The sequence below is a fragment of the Felis catus genome, chromosome A3 (assembly GCF_018350175.1).
Source record: "Felis catus isolate Fca126 chromosome A3, F.catus_Fca126_mat1.0, whole genome shotgun sequence".
NCBI lineage: Eukaryota > Metazoa > Chordata > Mammalia > Carnivora > Felidae > Felis > Felis catus.
The window spans coordinates 87,170,492-87,194,199 of NC_058370.1; the positions used below are offsets into that span (position 1 = coordinate 87,170,492).

Consider the following 23,708-nt stretch of genomic DNA (forward strand, 5'->3'; position numbering starts at 1 on the left):
CAGACTGAGCCACCCAGGCGCCCGGATCCTACATTCTTTTTAATACTTGCATAATGTTCCATCGTGTGATATGGGCACACATGTCTGTCACTACTTTTCACCTTGGACGACCCCATCTCTGGTCTCCCTCATTTTCCCTTTCACCTACCACTATTTAACCATTCATTTTACGCTTATGCCCAACAGTCCCGAAACACAGTGACCACTCAGTAAGCATTTGTTGCTCCACAGTTCTGTTCTTGACAGCGATTTGCTTTGTGCATTCTTTGACAGGGAGAGGTTGAAGGGACAGAAGAGGGCAGTAGTGAAGAAGTAAGGTGCTTCACCTGAATAGATGGGGAGTAAGGCGGCGAGCTTGGGTGAGCCTCCGCCCCTGGTGCCTTTGTTATGTCCCTGAAGCAGGGTGCATTTCGGAGGGGCGAGGCCTGCCTGGGCACCGGGCTGACCACGCTTGGGAGCTCCTGGAGCGACGCGCAGAACTGGGATGCTGGAGCCCGCGTCGGCAGGAAGCGGACCTGGGCGGGGCTCGGAGGGGCAAGGCCGGCCGGGGGCGGGGCGTGCAGAGCGCGCAGACTCGCAGCAACTGGCCGACGGTGGGGCGCTCGGAGCTGACTGCTGCGCTCCGGTGGCCATGGGGCGCACGGCTGGGCAGCTCGGCTCGTCGCTTCTGGGGCTGTGGCTGCTGATGTGCAGCTGGGGGTGCCCTGGGAGCGCCGAGCTGCGGGCCCCGCCGGATAAGATCGGTAGGTGAGGGATGGTGCGGCGCGGGAGGGTTGCTGGAGCGCGCCCGGCTCCAGGCGGCCGCTGCGCAGTGCACCAGGCCCGTAGGCTGCGAAGCCCGCCAGGCCACGCGCTCCGAATCCTTCTCGGAGGTCATAGTCTTCTTGGCTCGCCACTGTCGATGCCCCAGGGACCGCGTCTTCCGGGCGTGTCGATGTGCCCACTTGGGGAACGGGCCATGGAGGGGGCCTTGGGGTGGGCGGAGGGCAGCCAGGCGTCCCTGCAGCCCCTTGTTCTGGAGGCCTGGGGGCTGGGGAGGGGGAGGCCCCTCTCCTCATTCCCTTGCTTCACCTTTGGGAGGCCAGTCTTCTGGTTTGTTCTGGAACTACGAGCCGCCTCGCTGTGCAGATGACAGGCGCACGCGGCCGTAGCACACTGAGCAGTGCCAACAAGCTGACCCTGTTTGCTTCCCTTGATAGGCTGAACTGGAACCCCATTTCCATCACCTGCTTTGCTGAGGTGGGCCTGCTCCTAGAGGCCCTAGCTTGCACAATTTCCCTGTCTAGGACTACTACACAGCGGCAATAATCCACTCTCAAGTTTCATTCATGGTTTTTGCTGCGTTTGTTTTGCTTTTTTTATTCCCGGTAAAGCTTTGTTTTGTGGGAACATTAACCTATCCGTATTAATGAGACAGAACAAATCTTAGTAAAAATGGCGGCCACTTTATTGGAAATACGTGCTGGAAAGGCCCACCTCCTCTGTTCCCATGCGCTGGGCACAAAGAAGGGTGTGCAGATCCAGTGGTGCCTTGACAAAGAACTGTGAGAACCCTTGGGGATCTGGCAAAAAAAAAAAAAAAAAAAAAAAAAAAAATTCTAATGTCTATTTGCACGTGAATGTAATACCACTTTTGTCGGGGGGGGGGGGGTGGGGTGGGCAGCGTCTGCCTAGATTCACAGAGTTTTAGCTTCACAGCAACTGTGACTTGCCTCCCGTGCCCAGCTTCCCTAAATTGGTGATTATAGCCTTAAGTAACATCTGTTATTCAAAAACAAAACCCACATAGCTGAGAGGGAAAGAAACTGTTCCTTTTTTTTTTTCCCCCACCCATAGCAATTATTGGAGCTGGAATTGGTGGCACTTCAGCAGCCTATTATCTGCGGCAGAAATTTGGGAAAGATGTGAAGATTGACCTGTTTGAAAGAGGAGAGGTGGGAGGCCGCCTGGCCACCATGACTGTTCGAGGGCAAGAATACGAGGCAGGAGGTTCTGTCATCCATCCTTTAAATCTGCACATGAAGCGTTTTGTCAAGGACCTGGGTATGTCATTTGGTCTTAAGAGCTAAGTGGATTTCTGTGTGACCATCCATGGATGTTTTTATCAGATAGGGATCTGAAGTTTTTCTGCTTTGCTAATTTTTTTTTACAGAGAAGTTGGCAAAACTGTTTTCCTCACTTTGCTGCTAGCAATTAGTACAAGTACAAGCTTCGTTAGGAGCCACTTTCCCCGTAATGGGACACTAGTTATCTGTATCTTCAGTTATCTGGAATTACAGCCATTGGGCGGGGGCGGGGGTTGGGGGTGGGGTGGGGATGGTTGCTGTTCTTAGTTCTTAAACCTCTGGGTTCAAGCTGAAGAATCAAAGAATGGTTTGAGTCCGTAGAAACCTTGTGTACTCATTTTACAGCTGGGGAAATGAGGCCCAAAGTTTGAAATGTCTGGCTTAAAGTCACTCACACAGGCATGGGTGCAGACGTGTGCCTAGAACCTGGAACATATGACTACTTCCCTGCCACCAGAGGAGCTAGACAGGTTGTGAGGAAAGGCTAGCAGGTCTCTGCAGGCCCTTTGCTCAGGGAATATTGTGTAATTTATACTTCCTTTTAGTTATTTGAAATACCCAATTATGCAAAATAGGATTTGCACAGGAATGGGGATGCCTCCTTTCTCTTTGCTGCCTTCCACATCTCCTGTGGTCTCTCTTTCCTTCCTGAGGACAAATGTATGCCAGGAGCAACTTATGCTGGTCATACTCCTGTCTAACATTTGTTTGGAAGTTGAATTCAGTTGGTATTCTGGCATTTTCCTTTTACTTTTTAGTCTTTTGCAACTAAAAATAGCCAGTCTAATTTTGACATATCTGCATGAGCATCTGACCCATCGTTTAGATATCTGCTTTTGGACAGTATAATGAATGAGCAGTGTATTACATGCTGTTCTAAAGATAGAGCTCCTTTAATATGTTTTCTGAGAACTGGGGGAAACCTGGAATTCACTCACTTCAGAGTATCCCTGATAGCTTCAGATTACCTTCTTTCATTTGGTCAACACAGAAACCACTGACTTAGCCAACCCTTTCTGTTTTTGCAGGTCTGTCTACTGTTCAGGGCTTTGGTGGCCTAATGGGGGTGTATAATGGAGAGACTCTGGTGTTTGAGGAGAGCAGCTGGTTCATAATTAACATGATTAAACTAATTTGGCACTATGGATTTCAGTCCCTCCGAATGCACATGTGGGTAGAGGATATATTGGACAAGTTTATGAGGTAATTTTTTCCCCTTCCATTTAACCTAAGACCTTTTAGTTAGATGGTCTTTAGAAATTCTAATTTCTTGAAACAGTTCTCTACCTAATTTTAAGGTCTGTTTGTAAGATTGTTAGACAAATGGTTTATATAAAGTATGCAGACCGTTTATCCACTTGAAAATTAAGAGTAATTTTTGCTTCCGACTGTATTCTGCAAATACTTATTTAGTTCTGCCACACACTCTTAAATCCTCTACAAATGTTAATGCTTTGAATTCTTATGATACCTCTCTCAGGTATAGTTATTAGCTTCTTACAGATATGGAAGGTGGAGGCACAGAGGTTTCAAGTGTGCAAGTACACTCACCTAGTGAGTGGTGGAACTGGAGTTCCTACCCAGGCATTCTGGCTCCAGAGTTCTCACACTTAATCTCTGCACTGTGCTGACATTGTATGGATGAATGAGGTAATGTGTGTAAGAGCTGGTAGAAAGGACCACAGAACTTAAATGAACTTTAATTGTGACATGATGTTTCAGTGAGCCAGTAGCCTGAGGCAGAGTATCAGCTGTGTGCCCCAAGAATTTAAATTGATACTAAATTCCAGCACTGTTTCAGGTAGTGAGAATACAGGTGCCACTCCCCACCCCCCTCTTTTAAAAATATTTTTATTTATATTTGAGAGAGAGACGGCACAAATAGGGGAGGGGCAGAGAGAGAGGGAGACACAGAATCTGAAGCAGGCTCCAGGCTCTGAGCTATCAGCACAGAACCCGACGCGGGGCTCGAACTCCTGAACCATGAGATCATGGCCTGAGCCGAAGTCGGACGCTTAACCCACTGAGCCACGCAGGTGCCCCTCCACTTTTTCTTCTTTAAGTGTTTCTGTATTTTCAAACTTTTCTGTGTATATTGTTTTGGTAATTAGGAAAAATAAAATAACTGGTCTAACTTTGAAAGACGCAGCCTTTTTCCCAAGGCCATTGGCCGGTGCTAATTTTTATGCTTGTTCACAATTTTAGATGCTGGAGAAATTCAGCTTGTAAGTGCTAATGATATTTCATTACTATGAATGTTTCAATGTAGTAAAATTGTTAAAAAAGGTAAAATTACATGTCATATGATTAAGTACTGACAAGGACAGATTTAAGGGTTGAGTAGGATAAATACACTCTAGCTTTTTAACTTAGGGTAGTTGGGGATTTCTCTTTCTTTAGTGTTTATTTTTTGAGACAGAGAGAGACAGAACATGAATGGGGGAGGGGCAGAGAGAGAGGGAGATATGGAATCTGAAGCAGCTCCAGGCTCTGAGCTGTCAGCACAGAGCCCGACGCAGGGCTCGAACTCACAGACTGCGAGATCATGACCTGAGCCGAAGTCGGAAGCTCAACCGACTGAGCCACCCAGGCACCCTGGGGATTTCTCTTTCTAAACATCACTGTTGGGATGATTCCTTGAACACCTTTCCAGTGGGCACATTAAGGTCAGCTACAGTGCAGATTATTTTAAAGTAGTAATCTTTCATTCATTCACCAAATATTGACTGCCTAATTATGTGCCAGGCACTATTCTGGATCCTGTGGATGTAGAACCTAGAACACATCCCTGTCCTCAAAGAATATACGTTCTAGTAGACAAGCAATAAACCAGTAACTAAGGAAACATATAGGACTTGGGTGGAAATAGCCAAGTAGAGAAGGTAGGTGGCGTGTTGCTGCATGCTCTACAGGAAAATCAAGTTCAGATGGCACCAGATGCAGACCTGCCTATATCTGTTAGTTTTCTTACCAGTGGCTTGCTTGGCATGTAGAGAATTGCCCTGGGAGAAATTAAGAAATCACTTTTAAAGTGAATTCTGGATATTATAGTACTGTGAAAAAGACCCAGTGATGGGATACATAGATTATACTTTTTTGTTGTTGTTTAAGTAAACTCTACACCCAGCGTGGGGCCCTAACTCCTGACCCCAGAGATCAAGTCACATCATCTATGGACTGAGCCAGCCAGGCGCCCCTACTATTTTCAAATTTAGAAAACAATTACCAAACTTCCTTGAATTACTGCCTCTCTCTGGTCTTTAGTATTTGCTTACACATCAAATATATAGCACTGATCCTTATGTTGTTCAAAGGGCCATGCATCCTACATTTGTTTCTTCCAATAAATCAAGAACATAATGTTTACTTTTTGAGAGAGGGAGAGCACAGAGCCCAACGTGGGGCTCAATCTCAGACACTGGGAGATCGTGACCTGAGGGGAAATCAAGAGTCAGATGCATAACTGACTGAGCTACCCAGGTGCCCCTTAACATTTCTTGATCTGAGACTGATCCTTTCACTTCTAACAAATATTTTGAATGTTTTACTCTTTTCTCTCTCTCCTTTCCCAAATCCAGTCTGTCTATAATCCTATCAGTTTTTAAATTTTATTAATTTTTTTTAATGTTTATTTTTTGATAGAGAGTGAGCAGGTGGGGTAGGGGCATAAGAGAGGGGGACAGAGGATCCAAAGTGGGCTCTGCTGACAGCAGCGAGCCCAGTGTGGGGCTCGAACCCGTGAACTCCAAGATCATGACCTGAGCTGAAGTCAGACATTCAACTGACTGAGCCACCCAGGTCCCCCAATCCTATCAGTTTTTAAAATGTATGTAGAATTCCATCACTTCTCACTAACATCACTGCTACACTTTGATGCAAGGCACTATTAACTCTTGTTTGTATCGATGGAGTAGCCCCCTGTGGTAGGCTGAATAATGCCTCCCTGCCCCTGCAAGATGTCTATACCCTAATCCCTGGAATCTGTGAATGTGTTACCTTTCATGATAAAAGGGACTTTGCAGAAATGATTTCATTGGGGATCTTGAAATGGGGAGGTCATTCTCACTTATTTAAGTGGGCCTAGTGTAATCACAAGAGTCCTTGTAAGAGGGAAGCAGGGGGATCAGAGTAGTAGGAAATGTGATGATGGGAACAAGAGGTTGGAATGATGCTAGGAAGATGTCACAAGCCAAGGAATGCAGGTGGTTTATAGAAACTGAAAAAGGCAAGAAATGGAATCTTCCATCAGAAATTCCAGAAGGAACCAGCCTTACCAACACCTTGACCCACTACTTTCTGGCCTTCATGGTTTCTGATGAGTAAGCAGCTGTTAAATCTTATTGAGAATCCCTTTTTCTCTCAGTCTGTTTTCTCAAGTGAGAACTCAAGTGTTTTCACCCTCTACTTTTTTTAAGTTCCTAGGGATTGATATGGTTGGAAGGAGTGATTTGTTTCTCAGTTTGGGCACTGGTATTAATTTTTCCCACAAAAATGTATTCAATGTTTTATATACTATACTCACTGGTAGATAGGAGGTAATACTGAAATGGATGTGACATTGTCCCTGCTCAAAAACTTTACAACTTTGAGAGAAGAAAATTGTAAAAATTCTCCTCCTGGGATCACTGAGAGAGATCTTTCTTTGGCACCTATTTCTTCCTTTGTTTCATTACTTATCTGTGCATATGCCTTATTACCTATACCTAACTGTAAGCTCCTTGAGGGAGAGGAATCCTTTCTCATTTTTGTATCACTTGAAAAATAACTTTTCTCATTTTTTCACTTGAAAAATAACATTTTGAAGTCAGCATCAACTAATTTATGTGGATATTCTTTTAAGTCCGTGAAGTTCAAGAAAATATCAGGTGGGATTTTCTAAAAATTAAGTAACAGTGCTGAATGAGTGGCATGGGTACTGTGAACTGGGAAGTTGGGCAAAACTTTGCAGAGCAGGTGGGGTTCAAGCTGAAAGAAGTGTGTTCTGGTTGGAGAGAAGAGCTAATGTAGTGTTGGAGCAACATGCAGAGCATTTTCAGGTATCAGTGAATGGGTCAGGTTTGTTCAGTGGAGGGTAAGTGTGTGGTTGAGGGCACAGGGGGCAGCTTGTGCTTGAGCCTTCTACTTGTCATGAGACTTTCAGAGTTCTTTTACTTGTTTCTCTGTCTGCAGTTAGAGCAAAGGCAGTTAGACTTGATGAATTTGGCTCTAAAATACATTCCTTTTTTTTGGTCAGGAGTTTATTTACTAAGCAGCAGTAAGAAGTTAAAATTTTTTTTTTAAATCTTTATTTATGAGAGAGAGAGTACAAGCAGGGGAGGACCAGAGAGGGAGACACAGAATCTGAAGCAGGCTCCAGGCTCTGTGCTGACGTGGGGCTTGGACCCACAAACCGTGAGTTTGTGACCTGAGCTAAAGACGAATGCTTAACCAACTGAGCCACCCAGGCACCCCACAAGTTGTTTTTTGCATAAGCTGATGACAAAAGATGTGTTTTAGGTTTCTGAGAGATTCATAAATGTTTCAAAGAAACAAAACTGGAAACAGGTAGGTAGATCAGTTATTCAGCTTGGTAGTCTGAATATAAATCCTGAGTTAAGATCAGGGAAATGAGAATGAAGAGAGATGTTATGAAGACTGGTAAGGTTTTCTTTTTTGATGGGAGAAGCAGAAGTGAAAATATTTAAATTTGGAATTAGATGAACTGAGGATGACTTGTGGGATGTTAGCAGTGAACAAACATCCCAGCCTACATTTTGGCTGGGATAGGGGGTGGGTGGAGAGGATCAAGCCTGGTGGAAAGATAAAGTTTAATTTTAGAAATGTTTAACTGCTGCTGGAAGATAAAAAGTTGAAGGAGACATATGACATACCCACTTCTTTAAAAGTGCTCGCAGTGACCTTATTAATGCAGAAGAGTATACAAGGACAGTGTAGTTCCAGAGGAGGTGGGAGTAGGGATGGGGATAAGAACTTCTGGGATACCCAGGGAAGATGGTGACTGAGGTGCATCTTACATGATAGGTAGAAGTTCAGTAGAAGGAGATATGAAAAGTTTGAATCTTATGATGCAATTTCCCTTCCCATCTTGTTTGGTGTTTAATGGCTATTCCTCTTCTTTTCAAAAGGATCTACCGCTACCAGTCTCATGACTATGCCTTCAGTAGCGTAGAAAAGTTACTACATTCTCTTGGAGGGGACGAATTCCTTGGAATGCTTAACCGAACACTTCTTGAAACCTTGCAGAAAGCAGGCTTCTCTGAGAAATTCCTCAATGAAATTGTTGCTCCTGTCATGAGGGTCAATTATGGCCAAAGCATGAACATCAACGGCTTTGTGGGTAAGCCCAGGCTTGGAATATTATGGATATTAGCTCACAAAAGGGCTTACCTGATGTATGGTGACTCCTTACTTTAGGCTATGAATTAGAGAAGACTTACCTTTTTCTGAAACCTCAGACATTGTTGGCAAAATTGTGTATATGTAGATCTGTGCATTTTTAGGGGGAGAGAGTCCTTAGCTTTCATAGAGATTTTGCCCTCAGGGGCTATTTGGCAATGTCTGGAGACATTTGGAGTAGAACTCACCTGAATTGGGAAGAGAAAGTAGGTAGAGGGACTTTTACAGAGTCAGAATTAAAATACATTTTTTTTTCCCTACCACTGACAGGGGCAGTATCAATGTCCTGTGCGGATTCTGGCCTTTGGGCAGTAGAAGGTGGAAATAAACTTGTTTGCTCAGGGCTCCTTCGTGCGTCCAAAAGCAACCTTATAACTGGCTCAGTAATGTACATAGAGGAGAAAACAAGGACCAAGCGGACAGGTGAGCCTGAAATTCTATTTTATTGTTCCTGATTTCCCCTCTAGAAAATAACTGCTCAGGGAGAAAAACCACTCTTCTGTCATCTTGCACTCATTTCCAAATGATGGAATTATAAATTGTGTGTATGTTGTGCCACATAGAAATATTCCCAAATGAGCTCAAGTACAGTGGCATGTCTCCTTGGAATTAAAGAATAATCTCATTCTTAAAAGTAAAAATTCTGTATTTTTTACTTACTGACAAGGTATTCAAGAGTCAGACGCTTAACTGACTGAGCCACCCCTGTGCCCCTAAACGTCTTTTTAATTCCTTAGAATTATACCTTAACTATTTTCTACTTTATTAACATAATTATTTTTGGAAGGTATAAAGTATAGTGTGCTAGAAAGACTAACATGAATGCTTCTTTCCTCTAGGAAATCCCACAAAGATGTATGAAGTGGTCTACCAAATTGGATCTGAGACACGTTCAGACTTCTATGATATCGTCTTGGTGGCCACTCCATTGAATCGAAAAATGTCCAACATAACTTTTCTCAACTTTGATCCTCCAATTGAGGAATTCCATCAGTACTACCAACATATAGTGACAACTTTAATTAAGGGGCAACTGAATTCAACTCTTTTTAGCTCTAGAGCCTTAGACAAATTTGATCTCAGTACAATCTTAACCACTGATAATTCAGATTTGTTCATTAATAGCATTGGGATTGTGTCCTCTGTAACAGAAAATGATAATCCTCAACCATCAACAGAAAGGGCGCATGTTTGGAAGATCTTTTCTCAAGAAATCCTTACTAAAGAACAAATATTAAAGCTCTTTTTGTCTTATGATTATGCTGTGAAGCAGCCATGGCTTGCATATCCTCGCTATAAGCCTCCAGAGAAATGCCCCTCCATCATACTCCACGATAGACTTTACTACCTCAATGGCATAGAGTGTGCAGCAAGTGCCATGGAGATGAGTGCCATTGCAGCCCACAATGCCGCTCTCCTTGCTTATCATCGCTGGAATGGGCACGCAGACATGATTGACCAAGAGGACTTATATGAGAAACTTAAAACTGAACTATGAAATGATACTGATCACTTTCTTTCCCCCTCCTGGTTCCAAATGGAATATCACTGGCAAAAAAGAACACAATCTGAGCAGAGATGATTTTGAATCTGATATTTTGCCATATATTAGTACTGTTTAACAAAAGTAATCCCAGTGAGTCATGAGAAAATAACAGGTTTCTAATTAAGCATGAAGGGGTTAACTACTATCTTTATACCATCTCCAAAATTTCTTAACTCTTCTTTTAATATCTGCCAACAGTGTAGAATCACCTGAAGTTTGTTAAGCATGTGGTTTCTCTAGCTCCTCTGGAGATTCTGATTCACTAGGTCTGGTGGGTGGGGGCCCTGGATTTATTTCAAGCTGAGCACTTGAGAAAGAATTTAAAGATGTTAACTTTTAGTTGGGGACTAGTTCATTTGTGCTTCACAGCTGGAAGTGACCTTCAGTCAGATAGTTAAAACTTAACTATTTGAGCTGGTATCCTATGCTTGGCTTTAATTTATACTTTTTCAAAGTAGATGTGCCCATGCTAGAAGCCTTGACTTTCTGAATATTCTTTGGATTCCTTCCCCCCTGATTTTATTAGGGGTGAAATTCAGAAGCCTTAGGAGAACTTTGTCATACAAAAATCTCAAGTAAAATGAAAGCAAATATAGGCTATTGATTTAAGAAATTGGCAGTCTATTATCAAATCCTCACCTATGGAACTTTAAGAAATATTGAAAGACCCCCATGCAACCAGAGATTCTGATCTAATGAATTGAGGATAGGATCTCAGCATTGTAGCTAAAAAGTTTCTAAGGTGCAACCTGGGTTGAGAATCACTAATGTGGGGGTTTAAGATGTCTCCAAAGGGTTTTTAGTGCCTTAAAAGTCCCAAGAAACTGAATGCATTATCAAAGCAGGTTCATTTTTGTGAAGAATCATTTCTCTCAATAAGAACTCTAGTAGTAATCTTGATAGTAAGCACTGACAGACAAGAGGCAACTTAGATTTCTCCAGAGCAGTTGACACTAGGAGATCCAGAATGACACCACAATCAAATCCAGCATATGTTCAAACTTAAATGCTTCTAAAACTACTGTAGCATTTGGGGTGAGAAACCAGTTGCTGAAATCTTGTTTTTAAGGCAGTTCTCAACTTTGGCTGCACACTGGAATAATCTGTAAGAGTTTAAAGCTTCTCAAATGATTCTAATATGCAACCAAACTTAAGAACCAGTTCTACATCTATCATACAAAGATCACCAATGGCTGTCTCTCTAGTCACTAGTAGGACAAAACAAGTAAAAGCTTGTGAATCCTAAAAGTAACTATAACAGAACTAATAAGTATCGTTGAGACAAAAAAGTCCATCACCAGATTATGGCAGTAGATATTCAGCAAAATGATATTGATTCTTACTTAAAATGATTTTGTCTCTACTATAATTGTGAATATTAATATGCTGATAAAACTGCCAAAATATATTTGATGTAAAGGCGGTGATTAAATCTATGCTCTGTCAAAAGGTCAGCTTTTTAAAAATTTTACTTGTTAAGACGCAGTCACATTTTTTTTCCCTGTGGTTTTAATGAAGACAATATTGTAGAGAATGTAATATTGTGTTATATATATGCTAAAGATTGGTGAATAAAAACTGGTAACAGTTAATTTCTATTACTCACAGACTTGTTTTGTGATATCTGTATTTACTTACCAGAACCCCAATTTAAAACGTTGCTGTTGTATCTGATTGTTTTCCAAAAGGGCACTGGAAATTGCTTCCTCCAAAAGCAAAACATATTATCAACATATCAAGCATAAGATGAAAACATGCATCTCTGTTAAGTTCCTACGTGATGCTCTTGGTCTAGGAAGCATGCTTAGTACAACCAGTTCTATAATTTAGCTCTATGTGGTTGCAAAAAATCTGTCCATATCAGTGAAAATTTAAAGAGCTGCCAGAGAAGAGTAAAAATGTACTAGACTTGACATCAATTCCCCTTATTGGGATTAAGTTGGTTTGATCGCTCTAGCTATTTTGTTGTAAACATTTTTTTATAAACCAGAAGAAACATGTTTAGAGATACATATAAGCCATCCATTATGTTGTGGTTTGCAAATATCTTACATACTCACCCGAATATACATTTTATACGTGTTAAAGTGATTTAAGATTTGCAGGCTTTTTTACCAGATCACAAAAAGTACAGCATCTGCTTGGTAGGTTTCTTGAAGTTAGGTTTATGATATTACCATCTGTAATGTATCTTTTCATCTGAGTTTGTGCGCCATAAAATTTATGACCTAGATGAATATATTATGGGCAGCATTATTTCTATTCTTTATACTCTACAAAGAACCACAAAACACTGGAATGTTTTTCTCTAGAGTTCTATTTCTATTCTTGTATTCAAAAAATCTTCCCTGTTTATGTTCAAAATAAACAACTATATCATTACTTCCTGTGTTTTACTTCAATTGCAGTATACTTGGAATATAGATGTACTTGGAAAAGTCAAGAGTACATCAAAACTACTACAAGAGTTTAGAAAATTACAGTTAATGTTTCAGAAGAAATCTGCTCAGGTTTGCAGGTTCTTTATCTTTCCATTAAAAGATGAAAAAAGCCATCCTAGCCATGCTTCACATTTAATCAGATTCTTCAATATTAATGCATAAAAGCTTTGGAATAAATCAGTCTCAACCAGGAACAGTTTGTGTTAGAAAAAACTAGAGTAAAAGCTAACATTCAATTTTCCATGTTCGGAATGTCTGAGAAAGCATTTTTTGACTATTAAAAAAGTTTATTTAACAAAAAAGTTCAATATGAAAATGCATGACCTGATTTTTATATTGTAGTAAAACAGGTGCTATGAAGGGGACACGTGGAAGCAGTTGGTTTCTTCTGGTGAACACACCCATTGTTTATACTCGTTCCAAGGCTTCTAACATGATGATACTATTTCCTCGAATTACCTTAAAAAAAAAACAACAAAAAAACACAGTTTATTTGACATACTGATGAAAGAATTTTCACAAAATTAATGGTTTTTCAGTATTAAAAATCAGTCGTGAGGCCTTTTTTCAAGACACAGGGTTATTATTACATAAATCTTAATTATGACAAGAAGCCACTAAGCCCTTTGTAAAAAAGATGTACATTTTCTAGATTTAGTAAGACTAACAAGTACTCTTGAGATGTCAAGTCCCCATGACTCATTTCATCTTCTAAACTGCAGTACTCAACATGTTCCTCTCGGTCCCAAGGAATCTGTTAAGTCAATAGGATAAATGTACAGAATATGTCAGTTTAGGGGTACAAGATTATTTAGGGAAGAAACCAGGATGGAAGTTGTGAAAAATATGCTTTATGAAGATGGCATTTAGTTGGGTCTTGAAAATGGGGTAGATTTTTGACAGGAAGACCAGAAACTCTAGACAAAACCAAGATGAAAAAGCATAGGGGGATAAGGAAAGACTCTAATTTGAATGCAGTAAAAGGTTATGACAGGAAATGGGAAACAAAGACAGTCTGCACTCAAATCTTAGAAGACTTCAAACACCAATGTTAAGATACTTGGAGGACATCATAAAACCATATAAGACAGTGAAGTTTCACAGTTGAGGGAATAACCACTGTTCTGGCAATAAAAGAATTGGAGCTTAGAGGCAGGAAGAGAAGTTATAAAGAGCACAGTGCTTAATCAGTAATCATTCTGCAAACGAAGATAAGGAAGGATATGAGCATAGGTGAAATGGCCAGTAACAGTTCAAGAGAGTTAGAATACAAGGGGCAGAAAAATACGTCAAACTAGAAGGCAAGGGGACTTCGAAAATAAGGAGCCCCTGGTAGACTGTAGATCACACTGCAATCACAGATCAGGTCCACTAGAGCTGGCGAGGTGAAAAGACAGGAGGGGGATGAGAGGAAATACTAGAAATGGAAGCATTCTGATTAGGATTAAAAGTGGAGCTATGCCTATAGGCAGCTTAAGTAAAAATAGCTGTAACTTGTTCTTTTCTCCCCTCATTCTATTTGCTTTATTTATCATATACATTGTTATGGTCTTCCTCAGGAAAATGTCATTTATTTTAAAAAAATTTTTAATGTTTACTTTTGAAAGAAAAAGAGAGCGAGCGTGAGTGGGGGAGGGGCAGAGAGCGAGGGAGACAGACTCTGAAGCAGGCTCCAGGCTCTGAGCTGTCAGCACAGAGCCCGATGCAGAGCTCGAACCCACAAACTGCGTGATCATGACCTGAGCCAAAGTCGGACACTTTGAGCCACCCAGGGGCTGTGAAAATGTCATTTCTATGAGGGCAGCTGCAGTATCCCCAGTGCCTAAAGCGGTAGCAGGCACAGAGAGGGCTCAGTAAGTCCCTGTTAAATAAACAAACTTGCGTGTGATTACTGCAGCTGACAGATCGGAAAGGAACAATGTCTTGGAGGTGGGAGTGTCTTGGAGCCTGGCAGATACAAACAGCAATGAGCATGATGAGAAGGTGGCAAAGAAGTAAAAAGCAGCATGAAAAAAGAACAATGTCCTGAAAATAGGGACTGAAGGAGCCTATACACTTTTACTCTAAGTTAGGGATAAAACTCTAAACAACATGCTTATTTAGTTCTCAGAGTTTTAATTCCTGGGTTATTTGCAACAGATGGTGAATATCAGATCTCACTGATCAAAGCATGAAAAACTACTAGCTTTCTTTGCTCTCTGCTAAATGTGTCCATTTCTGCTGACCCCTTTCCCTAGAAGGGGAGGATAGCAGAGAAGTTATTTCATATAACTCAAACGTTCAGATCAGAGGCTTTTGGGGGCATTATTAAAAAACAAAATAACACTGTGTCACTCTCATCAACATTTTCTAAAATGGTAGGTATTGCACACTTCTTTGTCCTCTCACGTAATACACGAAATAAGGCTAGTGAGTGGACACCTTTGTTATATAGTAATTCTCCTCTTTTCTCATTGTGTTTAGGCCTCATTCTCCAAATCAAACTGGAACCATCAGGTCTAGAATTCCATAGTGCTCCTTGTGTGCTTCAAGGCTAGTTTTTGCAAAGTGTTGCAAAGGCTTTTTGTCTCTTGAAAGGGCAGAGCTATCTAATAAAGAATACAAACCTAAAATGGAGCTATAGAACCACAAAGCTAGTAGGAACTCTTGAACTATGCAGCATCTTAATATAGAATTTTTACTACATTCTTAGGGGAACTCTAGGGATGGAGTAGAATCTTGAAGACAGAAGTGAGGCCACTGACAACTCTGGGGATATCTCAGAAGAGGCTAGTTGAGACATCATTAGGTAATTATCCAGTTAACAGATACAGATTACCTCCCCTTCAGAACACACACATTTCTTTTAAGTTTATGTATTTATTTTGAGAGAGGGAGAGAAAGAGCACAAGTATGGGAGGGGCAGAGAGAAGGAAAGACAGAATCCCAAGCAGGCTCAGCTTTGTCAGCACAGAGCCCAATGCAGGGCTCAAACCCACGAACTGTGAGATCATGACTTGAGCCGAAATCAAGAGTCGGACACTTAATTGACTGAGCCACCCAAGTGCCCTGAACACACACTACTCTAAATATAATAGTATAAAGTCATTTCAATGGCCTCAGTGGGTCAATGACTTGAACAAGGGAATAACAAAGGCAATGTTTGGCTTTGCCAAACAACTTGTAAAAACAAATCTAACCTATTGTTTCCCTTCTTTCAACCTCAGAAAAGCCATCCTTGCATTTTCTTTAGAATGTCTTTTTATTAAGGACAACTGATAGGTTATCATTATTTCACTTTCTAAGTGCTAATCAGCTGCAAGTATTGCCTACTAACACAAACATTTTTTTGGTCACACAACAAGCATCAGAGGTGGAAGAGCTGATTGCCTAACACAGTAAGTAGGTACTCATTATCTGAATGACTTCGAGATGGCACTGCTTTTAACCAATTTCTGTGTAACAATTAAGGCCATGAAAATTTAGGGGGAAGGGGTGCCTGGGTGGCTCAGTCGGTTAAGTGTACGACTTTGGCTCAGGTCATGATCTTGTAGTTTAGGAGTTCAAGCCCCGCGTCCGGGCTCTGTGCTAGCCTGGAGCCTGCTTTGGATTCTGTGTCTCCTCCTCTCTCTGCCCCTCCCATGCTCATGTTCCGTCTCTCAATAACAAATAAACGTTAAAAAAAATTTAAAAATTCAGGGGGAAAATTTTGAGACAGATGTATGATCTAGGTTCGATTCCTTCTCTGATAAAATTCCAAGAAGTGTCACACAAATCTCTGAAACCTTGTCTTCCCAAATTAGAGCAGACTTTTAAAAAGTTTTATTTACTTATTTATTTGAGACAGAGATGGGGGGGGGGGGCAGAGGGGCAGAGACAGAGGGAGAGAAAGTCCCAAGAAGACAGAGCAGACTGACTTGAGGCCTGGACTAACGAATCGTGAGATCATGACCTGAGCTGAAATCAAGAGTTAATCGACTGAGTCAGCCATGTGCCCCAGAACTGACTTTTAGACATCAAAGTCATTATTGAATCTTTTTTAACAAATCTGTTGAGATATGAACTAAAAATCAGAACTACCCTCTTAGAATCAATATTTCTGAATTTGTAAGAGGAAGGGCTAGAGAAAAATCTTGAGACTATTTAAGAACTGTTTTTAGAAGAAACTAGGTGCTAATGACTTGTCCACAGTTTTATTCATTTTCAATAGAAGTTCAAGGAAAATATACCTTAAAAGGAAGGTCAATTTGCATAAAACTTGGAGGGGGAGGGGAGTCTCCCCTGTCCCTATCTAGAGACTGACTCTAAGCTGTTTTTCCAGCCCTGACCATCAATGTTTTTCAAATGGAAAAGCATTTGCAAGAAGCACTAACATACACTTTGGAAAGAGTGATTAAAAATTGTGAGGCATGGGCACTTGAGTGGTTCAGTTGGGTAAGTGTCTGACCCTGATTTATGCAGTGCAGAGCCTGCTTGGGTTTCTCTTTTCTCTCTCTCTCCCTCCCCCTCCCTCCCCTTTCTTCTCCCTCCCTCTCCCTCTCTCTCTGCCTCTTCCCTGCTCTGGTGTGCCCATATGTGCTCTCTCTCAAAATAAATAAATAAATAAACTTAAAAAAAAAAAAAAAGGCAAGGCTAACAATTATGAACTTTTACCACCTTTTAGAGATCTTTATGTTCAGTAATTTGCTAAAGCAGAAGTTGTCCTTTTTAATTTACTTTTCCCAAGAAACCTGGGGCTTACCACTTACTGGGTATATTGTCCTGTGCTAGACAAAGAGTAGAGTTCAAAGTCTGGGTTTTGTTGACAAACATCAAAAACTTTCTCAGTACCCATACCATCATACCCTAATGAATATAGAAATGTTTACTCCTATAATTGTTTCTGGGTTTTTTCCTATTTTCTTTCATGTGAATGGCTGTCACTGTGATCATCCCTTGCAACTTTTACCTTGGCCACTTTAAAAAAAAAAAAACAAACTTTTTTTTAAACATTTATTCATTTTTGAGAGGCATGAGTGTGAGGGAGGGAGGGCCAGAGGGAGACACAGAATCCAAAGCAGGCTTCAGGCTCTGAGCTGTCAGCAGAGTCCAATATGGGGCCTGAACTCACAGACCAGGAGATCATGACCTCGGATGCTTAGCCAACTGAGCCAACCAGGTGCCCCTACCCTGAAGGCCACCTTTAAATTTGGGTGTGACAAGTCAGAAAATCTGGGTTTAATTATACACACAATTAAAATCAAAAAGTATGATTTGGCCTGGCAGATTTGGATCACATGGGCACTTGTTAGATAAAATCTTAAAAATCAAAAATGTAGATTCTATGTAACCTCTACACCCAACGTGGGGCGCAAACTCACAACCCCGAGATCAATAGTCACATGCTCTTCTGGCTGAGTCAGCCAGGCACCCTAACAGAACATGCATTTTATAAGAAGATTTTCTGGGAATTCATAAGCATGTTAAAATTGACTATAACGAAGGACTGACTTTGGCCTCTATTATAAAGACTTTACTAAAGCAAAGTCAAAAATGACTTCCTACTATTGTTTCAAATCCAAGAACTTCAGAGTGTTCTGCGTAAGATTCAGATCTAACCTACAGGAACGGAGATTACATCACAGCTGAATGACTGCCATATGTCCAACTAAATGGGAGATGGAAAGTTTAATCTTGCCTGTTATTTTCCTAATTCCATTTTACCCCAAGACTTTAATAGAAGGGAAATTAATCCTTATTCCAAGATAAATAACAAAATCTCCAAGAGAAACCTTCTATCTTTACTTACCACCATTCCAATATTGTTCTGTTGCCCACTAGTTGCCATCTCCACACATTCATCTATCACAAGATTCATAAAGGGATCGAACCCCCGCAATATTCCTTGGACATGTCTGCCACCATTTAATTTCACTATAAAATGGGAAAAAGAAGTTTAATAAAACTGACCATTAAATATCAACCGTTCATTAAAAATTAAGTGGAATAAAACTCAGGTACCTGAGATATATAATCCATTGTCCTTATTATCTACCAAGCAGTGTGCTACACATTTCACATTTAATTCCATGTTTAAACTTACCAAAAAAAAAAAAAAAAGGGGGGGGGGGGCGCCTGGATGGCCCAGTCGGTTGTGTCCGACTTTGGCTCAGATCATGATCTCATAGTTCGTGAGTTTAAGCCCCGTGTCAGGCTCTGTGCTTACGGCTCAGAGCCTGGAGCTTGCTTCAGATTCTGTGTCTGACCAATCACACTTGGTCTCTCTCAAAAATAACAACAACAAACCCCCCCAAAAATCCAGGTACGGGAATGGGTGAAATAGATGATGGGGATTAAGGAGTGCACTTGCCATGATGAACACAGGATAATGCATGGAAGTGCTGAATCACTATACTGTACACCTGAAACCAATATAACACTGTATGTTAACTATTTTGGAATTAAAATAAAATTTTAAAGAAAAAAAAACTTATGAAAATCCTATCCAGTAGAATTATCATAACTTTTTATGAGGGAAATGAAGTATAGAGCTTCTTAAGAAACTGGTTCAAGGTTTTACAAGTACTGTGGGCTAGAACTGGAATTCAAAGGGAAGGCTGCTTGCCTTTGAAGCCCTGGTCTTAACTCCTATATACTTCAAGTACTGTACAGGTCAGATTTTTAGTCATAGTCCAAGTCCTTTGCTTTAAAGGAAAAAAGGTTGATAAATTTTCAAATATCACAAAATAGGAAAATCCCATTAATTTTGTCTAAGTGAGGGAGGGCTTCTAGGAAATAGTACTGTGCAATCTGTTAATTATCAGAAATTAGGGGGGTGCTTGGGTGGCTCAGACAGTTAAGTGTCTGACTCGATTTTGGCTCAGGTCATGATCTCACGGTTCATGGGACTGAGCCCCACAATGGGCTCTGCACTGACAGTGCGGAACCTGCTTGGGATTTTCTCTCTTCTTCTCTTTGCCACTCCCCTATGCACTCTCTCTCTCAAAATAAAAAGACAAACATTAAAAAAGACTAGATAACAGAATTGCTTGTGTAAGATTTCAATAAACCTGCTTAATTAATGGATGTGAATTAGAGGTCCTGTGTGCTGTAAATCTTTATAAAAGTTGCTCCAAACATTATATTGCCAAGACACATGCAGAAAGCAACTAACTAAAAACGAAACAAAAGACCCCCAAAAAACTTACATGATAATTTCTTGTCCATAAATCTGAAAAAGCAAAAAGGAGTAAAATTATACAAATGATTAAAAAAATTTAAGCATAAATAAGCACAAAAGTAGGTACAGTCAATATAATTTGTTAAAATTGGACAATAAAAATAATGAAACTTAAAATAGCAAAAACCTTGTACTGCTATAAAGGAGGCAGGAATAAAGGGGTACCTCATTTAGCACTTATACAGAGAAATAGAATTTAGGAAGGGGCAAGATAATAAAAATGGAATGGATTTAGAATATATTAATGTACATCAAATGAGTCTTTATCCTGATACGAATTACAAAAACATTCTTGTTGTTCAATACTGACCTAATTTTTGATGACTGGACTTTACGATATTTAAAGATTTCAAAATTATATTTGGGGCGCCTGGGTGGCTCAGTGGGATGAGCGTGTCTGACTTTGGGTCAGGTCATGATCTCATGGTTTGTGAGTTCAAGCCCTGTATCAGGCTCATGGCTGTCAGCATGAAGCCTAAGCTTTGGATCCTCTGTTCCCCTCCCCACTCAAAAATAAATAAACATTAAAAAAAAATTTAAGTTTTAGAGCCCAACATGGGGCTCTAACTCACAACTCCAAGATCAGGTGTTGCATGCTCTACCAACTGAGCCAGTCTGGCGCTCCTTGATGACTGGATTTTACAGCCATAACAAAAACAAAGATGTGTTTAGATTTTGGTTATTAGCAAAACCAAAGCTGTGAGAAAACTAGAAGGTAATAAAACTATATCCAAGTCAATAGCTATTTTATATTTGAGACAATAAGGAGCGTTCTTTAATATTAAGCATCAATCTTAAGTGTTCAAAATATTCCTCAACACTTAAGTATTTTTTAGCAAAATAAATACATATCTTGAAGCTTTAAAAAAAATCTGGATTAAACAGGGAAATCCCATCTCAGCAGGATATTATGAGAATACTAAGCTATGTAGTCAAACCAGTTTTTCCCTCTTCCAGTTACAGGCTACAAAATATGAAATTTCATGCAATTTTAATGCAGAACATATCATGGGAGAATTTAAATATAAATAAGACAGGCCTGACAAAAGGGGTGAGAAGACACACAAATAAAAATATTTAGTATGGTAATTTTAATATGATACATACAATGCAACATAACACACATTACTTAATCTTTATGATGACTATATAAAGTTATATATTGTTATTACCACCACTGTATAGATGAGGAACTAGGTCTCAGAAAGGTTAAGTAAATTGCCCAAGGTCAGAGCAGGTGAGAAGGTTTAAGCAAATACAAATGGTTCATTTTTGGCTGGAGAATAGGGCAAATATTAGTGTGTGTAATATTTGGTGCTTGGATTTCAGATGGAGGAGCTTGAATGCCGGGTCAAGAACTCTGGACTTTACCATGCAGACGGTGATAAATTAGTAAAACAGAGTCCAGTCTTTGGCAAGACTACTGTGGCAGCAATTTTTAAGAGGTGGGAGGGAGAATTTGGTTAGGCCTCGGTATCTTGACCTCCACATTAACATCTGGGGCCAGATAATTCTTTGTTGAAGGATGTCCAGTGCATTGTACAATGTTGAACAACATCCCTGGCCTCTACTCACTAGATGCCTGCTGACAGAACCCGAATTCCTAGCCCCTAGTTAAGAACTACTGAGTTAGGCTAAACCAGGAGGAGGGCATAAAAGAATAAAAGATGATATTTATGAGACAGTAAAGGAAAAAAAAAAATTGAAGGTCATTGTCCAGGTAGGTCTCAAAGGACTTCACAACACATGAAATGTAGAGACGAGAAAAATATTAAAGCTAGTTTCATCCTCTGAAATTCTCAAATAGGAAATCTAACATTACACGTAGAGAACGACTCTTTTGTTAAAAAATAATCACCATTTTACCAGTTCTTGATAAATCCAGGATACCTGTAAGATTTTATCAGCTCATCAATAAAAGAGTAAGTTTCAGATTAGCGTTTTCACAATAATTTTGATTTTTCTTAAAGTTAGGCTTATAAATTTTGCACAAAATGGCTTTGATACAAATGTGCATTTAAATGTAAATATGACCTTTCAATTAAGCCTGACTTCTTTATGGAGCTGGAACTATACAGAGGCCAGATGGCTTTCTCCCAAATTGATCCCTGAAACAATTTTGTATCTGTTGTTATCCAACTACTACCTGCAGAATTCTGGCATTACATGGTCTAAACAGGATAGAGACATACTTAGGAGGCATGGAACATGTTAAGTTCAGTCAGGCGTGTTTGAAGAGGTTAAAACTTCAAACTGCATCTATCTTAAATAGGAATATCCTGTTTGGAGTTGATTTTACTGGGTGCAGGAAAAAAACCCAAAACCCTAGTCTTCTCTGACAGGAAAAAAACCCCAAACAAACAAGGAAGGTTCTCACACAGCTGGTAACGGAGCCAGGTATCAAATGACATTCACATTTAACTTAAGCACAAGAAAGCAAAAGAAAGGAATAGGATTTCCAAATTAAAGCTCAAAGTTGAGGCATCTGAGTGGCCCAGTCGGTTATGCGTGGGACTCTTGATTTCTACTCAGGTCATGATCTCAATCTCCTAAGATGAAGCCCAGCAGGCTCCTCGGTGCTGGAGTCTGCTTGAGAACCTTTCCCCCTCTGCCCCTCTCCTGCTTACAACTCTCTCAAACAAAACAAAACCTCAGAGACAGCTATAAGCTAAAAAACTACAGTGGCTTTATAGGGCATGCCTGGGTGGCTCAGTAAGCTAAGCATCCCACTCTTGGTTTCAGCTCAGGTCATGATACTAGGGTTGGTGAGCTGGAGGCCCGCCTCTGACTCTATGAAAGTGCAGAGCCTGCTAGGAGGGATTCTCTCCCTCTCTTTCTGCCCCCCCACCCCCGTGCTCACTCTCTCAAAATAAACTTAAAAAAAGTGCTTTTGACTCCTCATACACTATTAAGCACGTCCATTCTGCCCATCTTAGTTCTTTGTATATAAATTACTCTCCAGCCACCTTATCTAGAACACTATTCAAGATGTTCAACAAAGAATGGCACCCCAGATCTCCAAGCAAAGGAGAAAGAGCGTGAGAGTGCGTTGGGAGACGTGGGCTCGGGAGATCCAGCTAGAGAGGCGAGAAGACAGTACAGAGGCTCCTTGTCTGTCAGTGATAACCAAGCCACGCAGACCAAGCCTAAACGAGATGTCTGCGCGGGCTTCAGGCACAGGCGCGAGACGCTCCCAGGCTCTCCGCGGCCTCGGCCCGAATACGCACGCCAGGCACACTGGAGGAAATGGAGAAGGACCTAAGTAACTCGCAGCACGGAAGGAAGCTACTACTTAGACGCAGGCCTCTCACATACTTACTTTTTCAACTCGGGAGGGTGAGCTTTGCTCATGATGCTTACTCGGCGAGCTCAAAGATGCCTCCAAACGGAATTCGTGGAGTCCTTCACGCTCCCGCGTTAGGCCCGGCGTTTTGCGTCTGACGTCACCAATCCCATCAGCCAATCCATTGTTGGCGGATTTCACATTTTACCTCGCGATACTTACGGCTTAGGGGGAGGCCTTAACTCGCCTATCACGCTCGAGCTTTCGGTTGCGTCGCCAGCGATTGGCCAAGAAGGGGTGAGGGGTGGGGCCTCAAGTTCGCGTCTCAATTCCGTTTCCTCGTGTGTAAGATTGGCTTAATGGTTCAGTCTCTAGCTTTTAGGCGAAACCACTTAATCCCCTTCTTTGTGCATTGTTTCGGTTATCTTCTTCAATATACTAAGTGAATCTAGGTTCTGGAGGAGCAGGCCCTTAATTTCTTTGGCGTATATTCCTACATATTGTCATGGTAAGCCTAGGGTTCAGTAACATCAATTAAAGACCTCCGGACACCAGAGAAGTTGGGTGATTGGCCTCAATTTCTAAGAACTTTTTTTTTTTTTTTAAATTTTTTTTTTTCAACGTTTATTTATTTTTGGGACAGAGAGAGACAGAGCATGAACGGGGAAGGGGCAGAGAGAGAGGGAGACACAGAATCGGAAACAGGCTCCAGGCTCTGAGCCATCAGCCCAGAGCCCGACGCGGGGCTCGAACTCATGGACCGCGAGATCCTGACCTG

General features: G+C 41.0%; 2 protein-coding genes across 2 annotated transcripts; one reads left to right on the forward strand and one right to left on the reverse strand.

Moving 5' to 3' along the window:
- Positions 1-559: 559 nt before the first annotated feature.
- PCYOX1 (prenylcysteine oxidase 1) lies at positions 560-12,390 on the forward strand. The gene is made up of 6 exons (XM_003984096.5): positions 560-743; positions 1,837-2,043; positions 3,095-3,269; positions 8,192-8,403; positions 8,733-8,885; positions 9,302-12,390. The coding sequence occupies exons 1-6, from the start codon at positions 632-634 to the stop codon at positions 9,958-9,960; spliced, it is 1,518 nt and encodes a 505-aa protein (XP_003984145.2). The 5' UTR covers positions 560-631; the 3' UTR covers positions 9,961-12,390.
- A 172-nt stretch (positions 12,391-12,562) lies between these two features.
- SNRPG (small nuclear ribonucleoprotein polypeptide G) lies at positions 12,563-23,112 on the reverse strand. Its single transcript, XM_003984098.4, has 4 exons — positions 22,967-23,112; positions 19,616-19,638; positions 18,217-18,341; positions 12,563-12,908 (listed from the first exon to the last, which is right to left on the reverse strand). The coding sequence occupies exons 1-4, from the start codon at positions 22,996-22,998 to the stop codon at positions 12,858-12,860; spliced, it is 231 nt and encodes a 76-aa protein (XP_003984147.1). The 5' UTR covers positions 22,999-23,112; the 3' UTR covers positions 12,563-12,857.
- Between the last annotated feature and the right edge of the window lie 596 nt (positions 23,113-23,708).

Bases quoted from the DNA above. Each gene is read 5' to 3' on its own strand.
- PCYOX1 (XM_003984096.5), top strand. From the start codon at position 632: ATGGGGCGCACGGCTGGGCAGCTCGGCTCGTCGCTTCTGGGGCTGTGG. The intron at 2,044-3,094 runs GTATGTCATTTG...CTGTTTTTGCAG, and splicing joins GCGTTTTGTCAAGGACCTGG to GTCTGTCTACTGTTCAGGGC. The intron at 8,404-8,732 runs GTAAGCCCAGGC...TACCACTGACAG, and splicing joins GAACATCAACGGCTTTGTGG to GGGCAGTATCAATGTCCTGT.
- SNRPG (XM_003984098.4), bottom strand. From the start codon at position 22,998: ATGAGCAAAGCTCACCCTCCCGAGTTGAAAAA. The intron at 18,342-19,615 runs GTAAGTTTTTTG...CCCATTTTATAG, and splicing joins TATGGACAAGAAATTATCAT to TGAAATTAAATGGTGGCAGA. The intron at 12,909-18,216 runs GTAAGTAAAGAT...TTTTTTTTTAAG, and splicing joins AGAACAATATTGGAATGGTG to GTAATTCGAGGAAATAGTAT.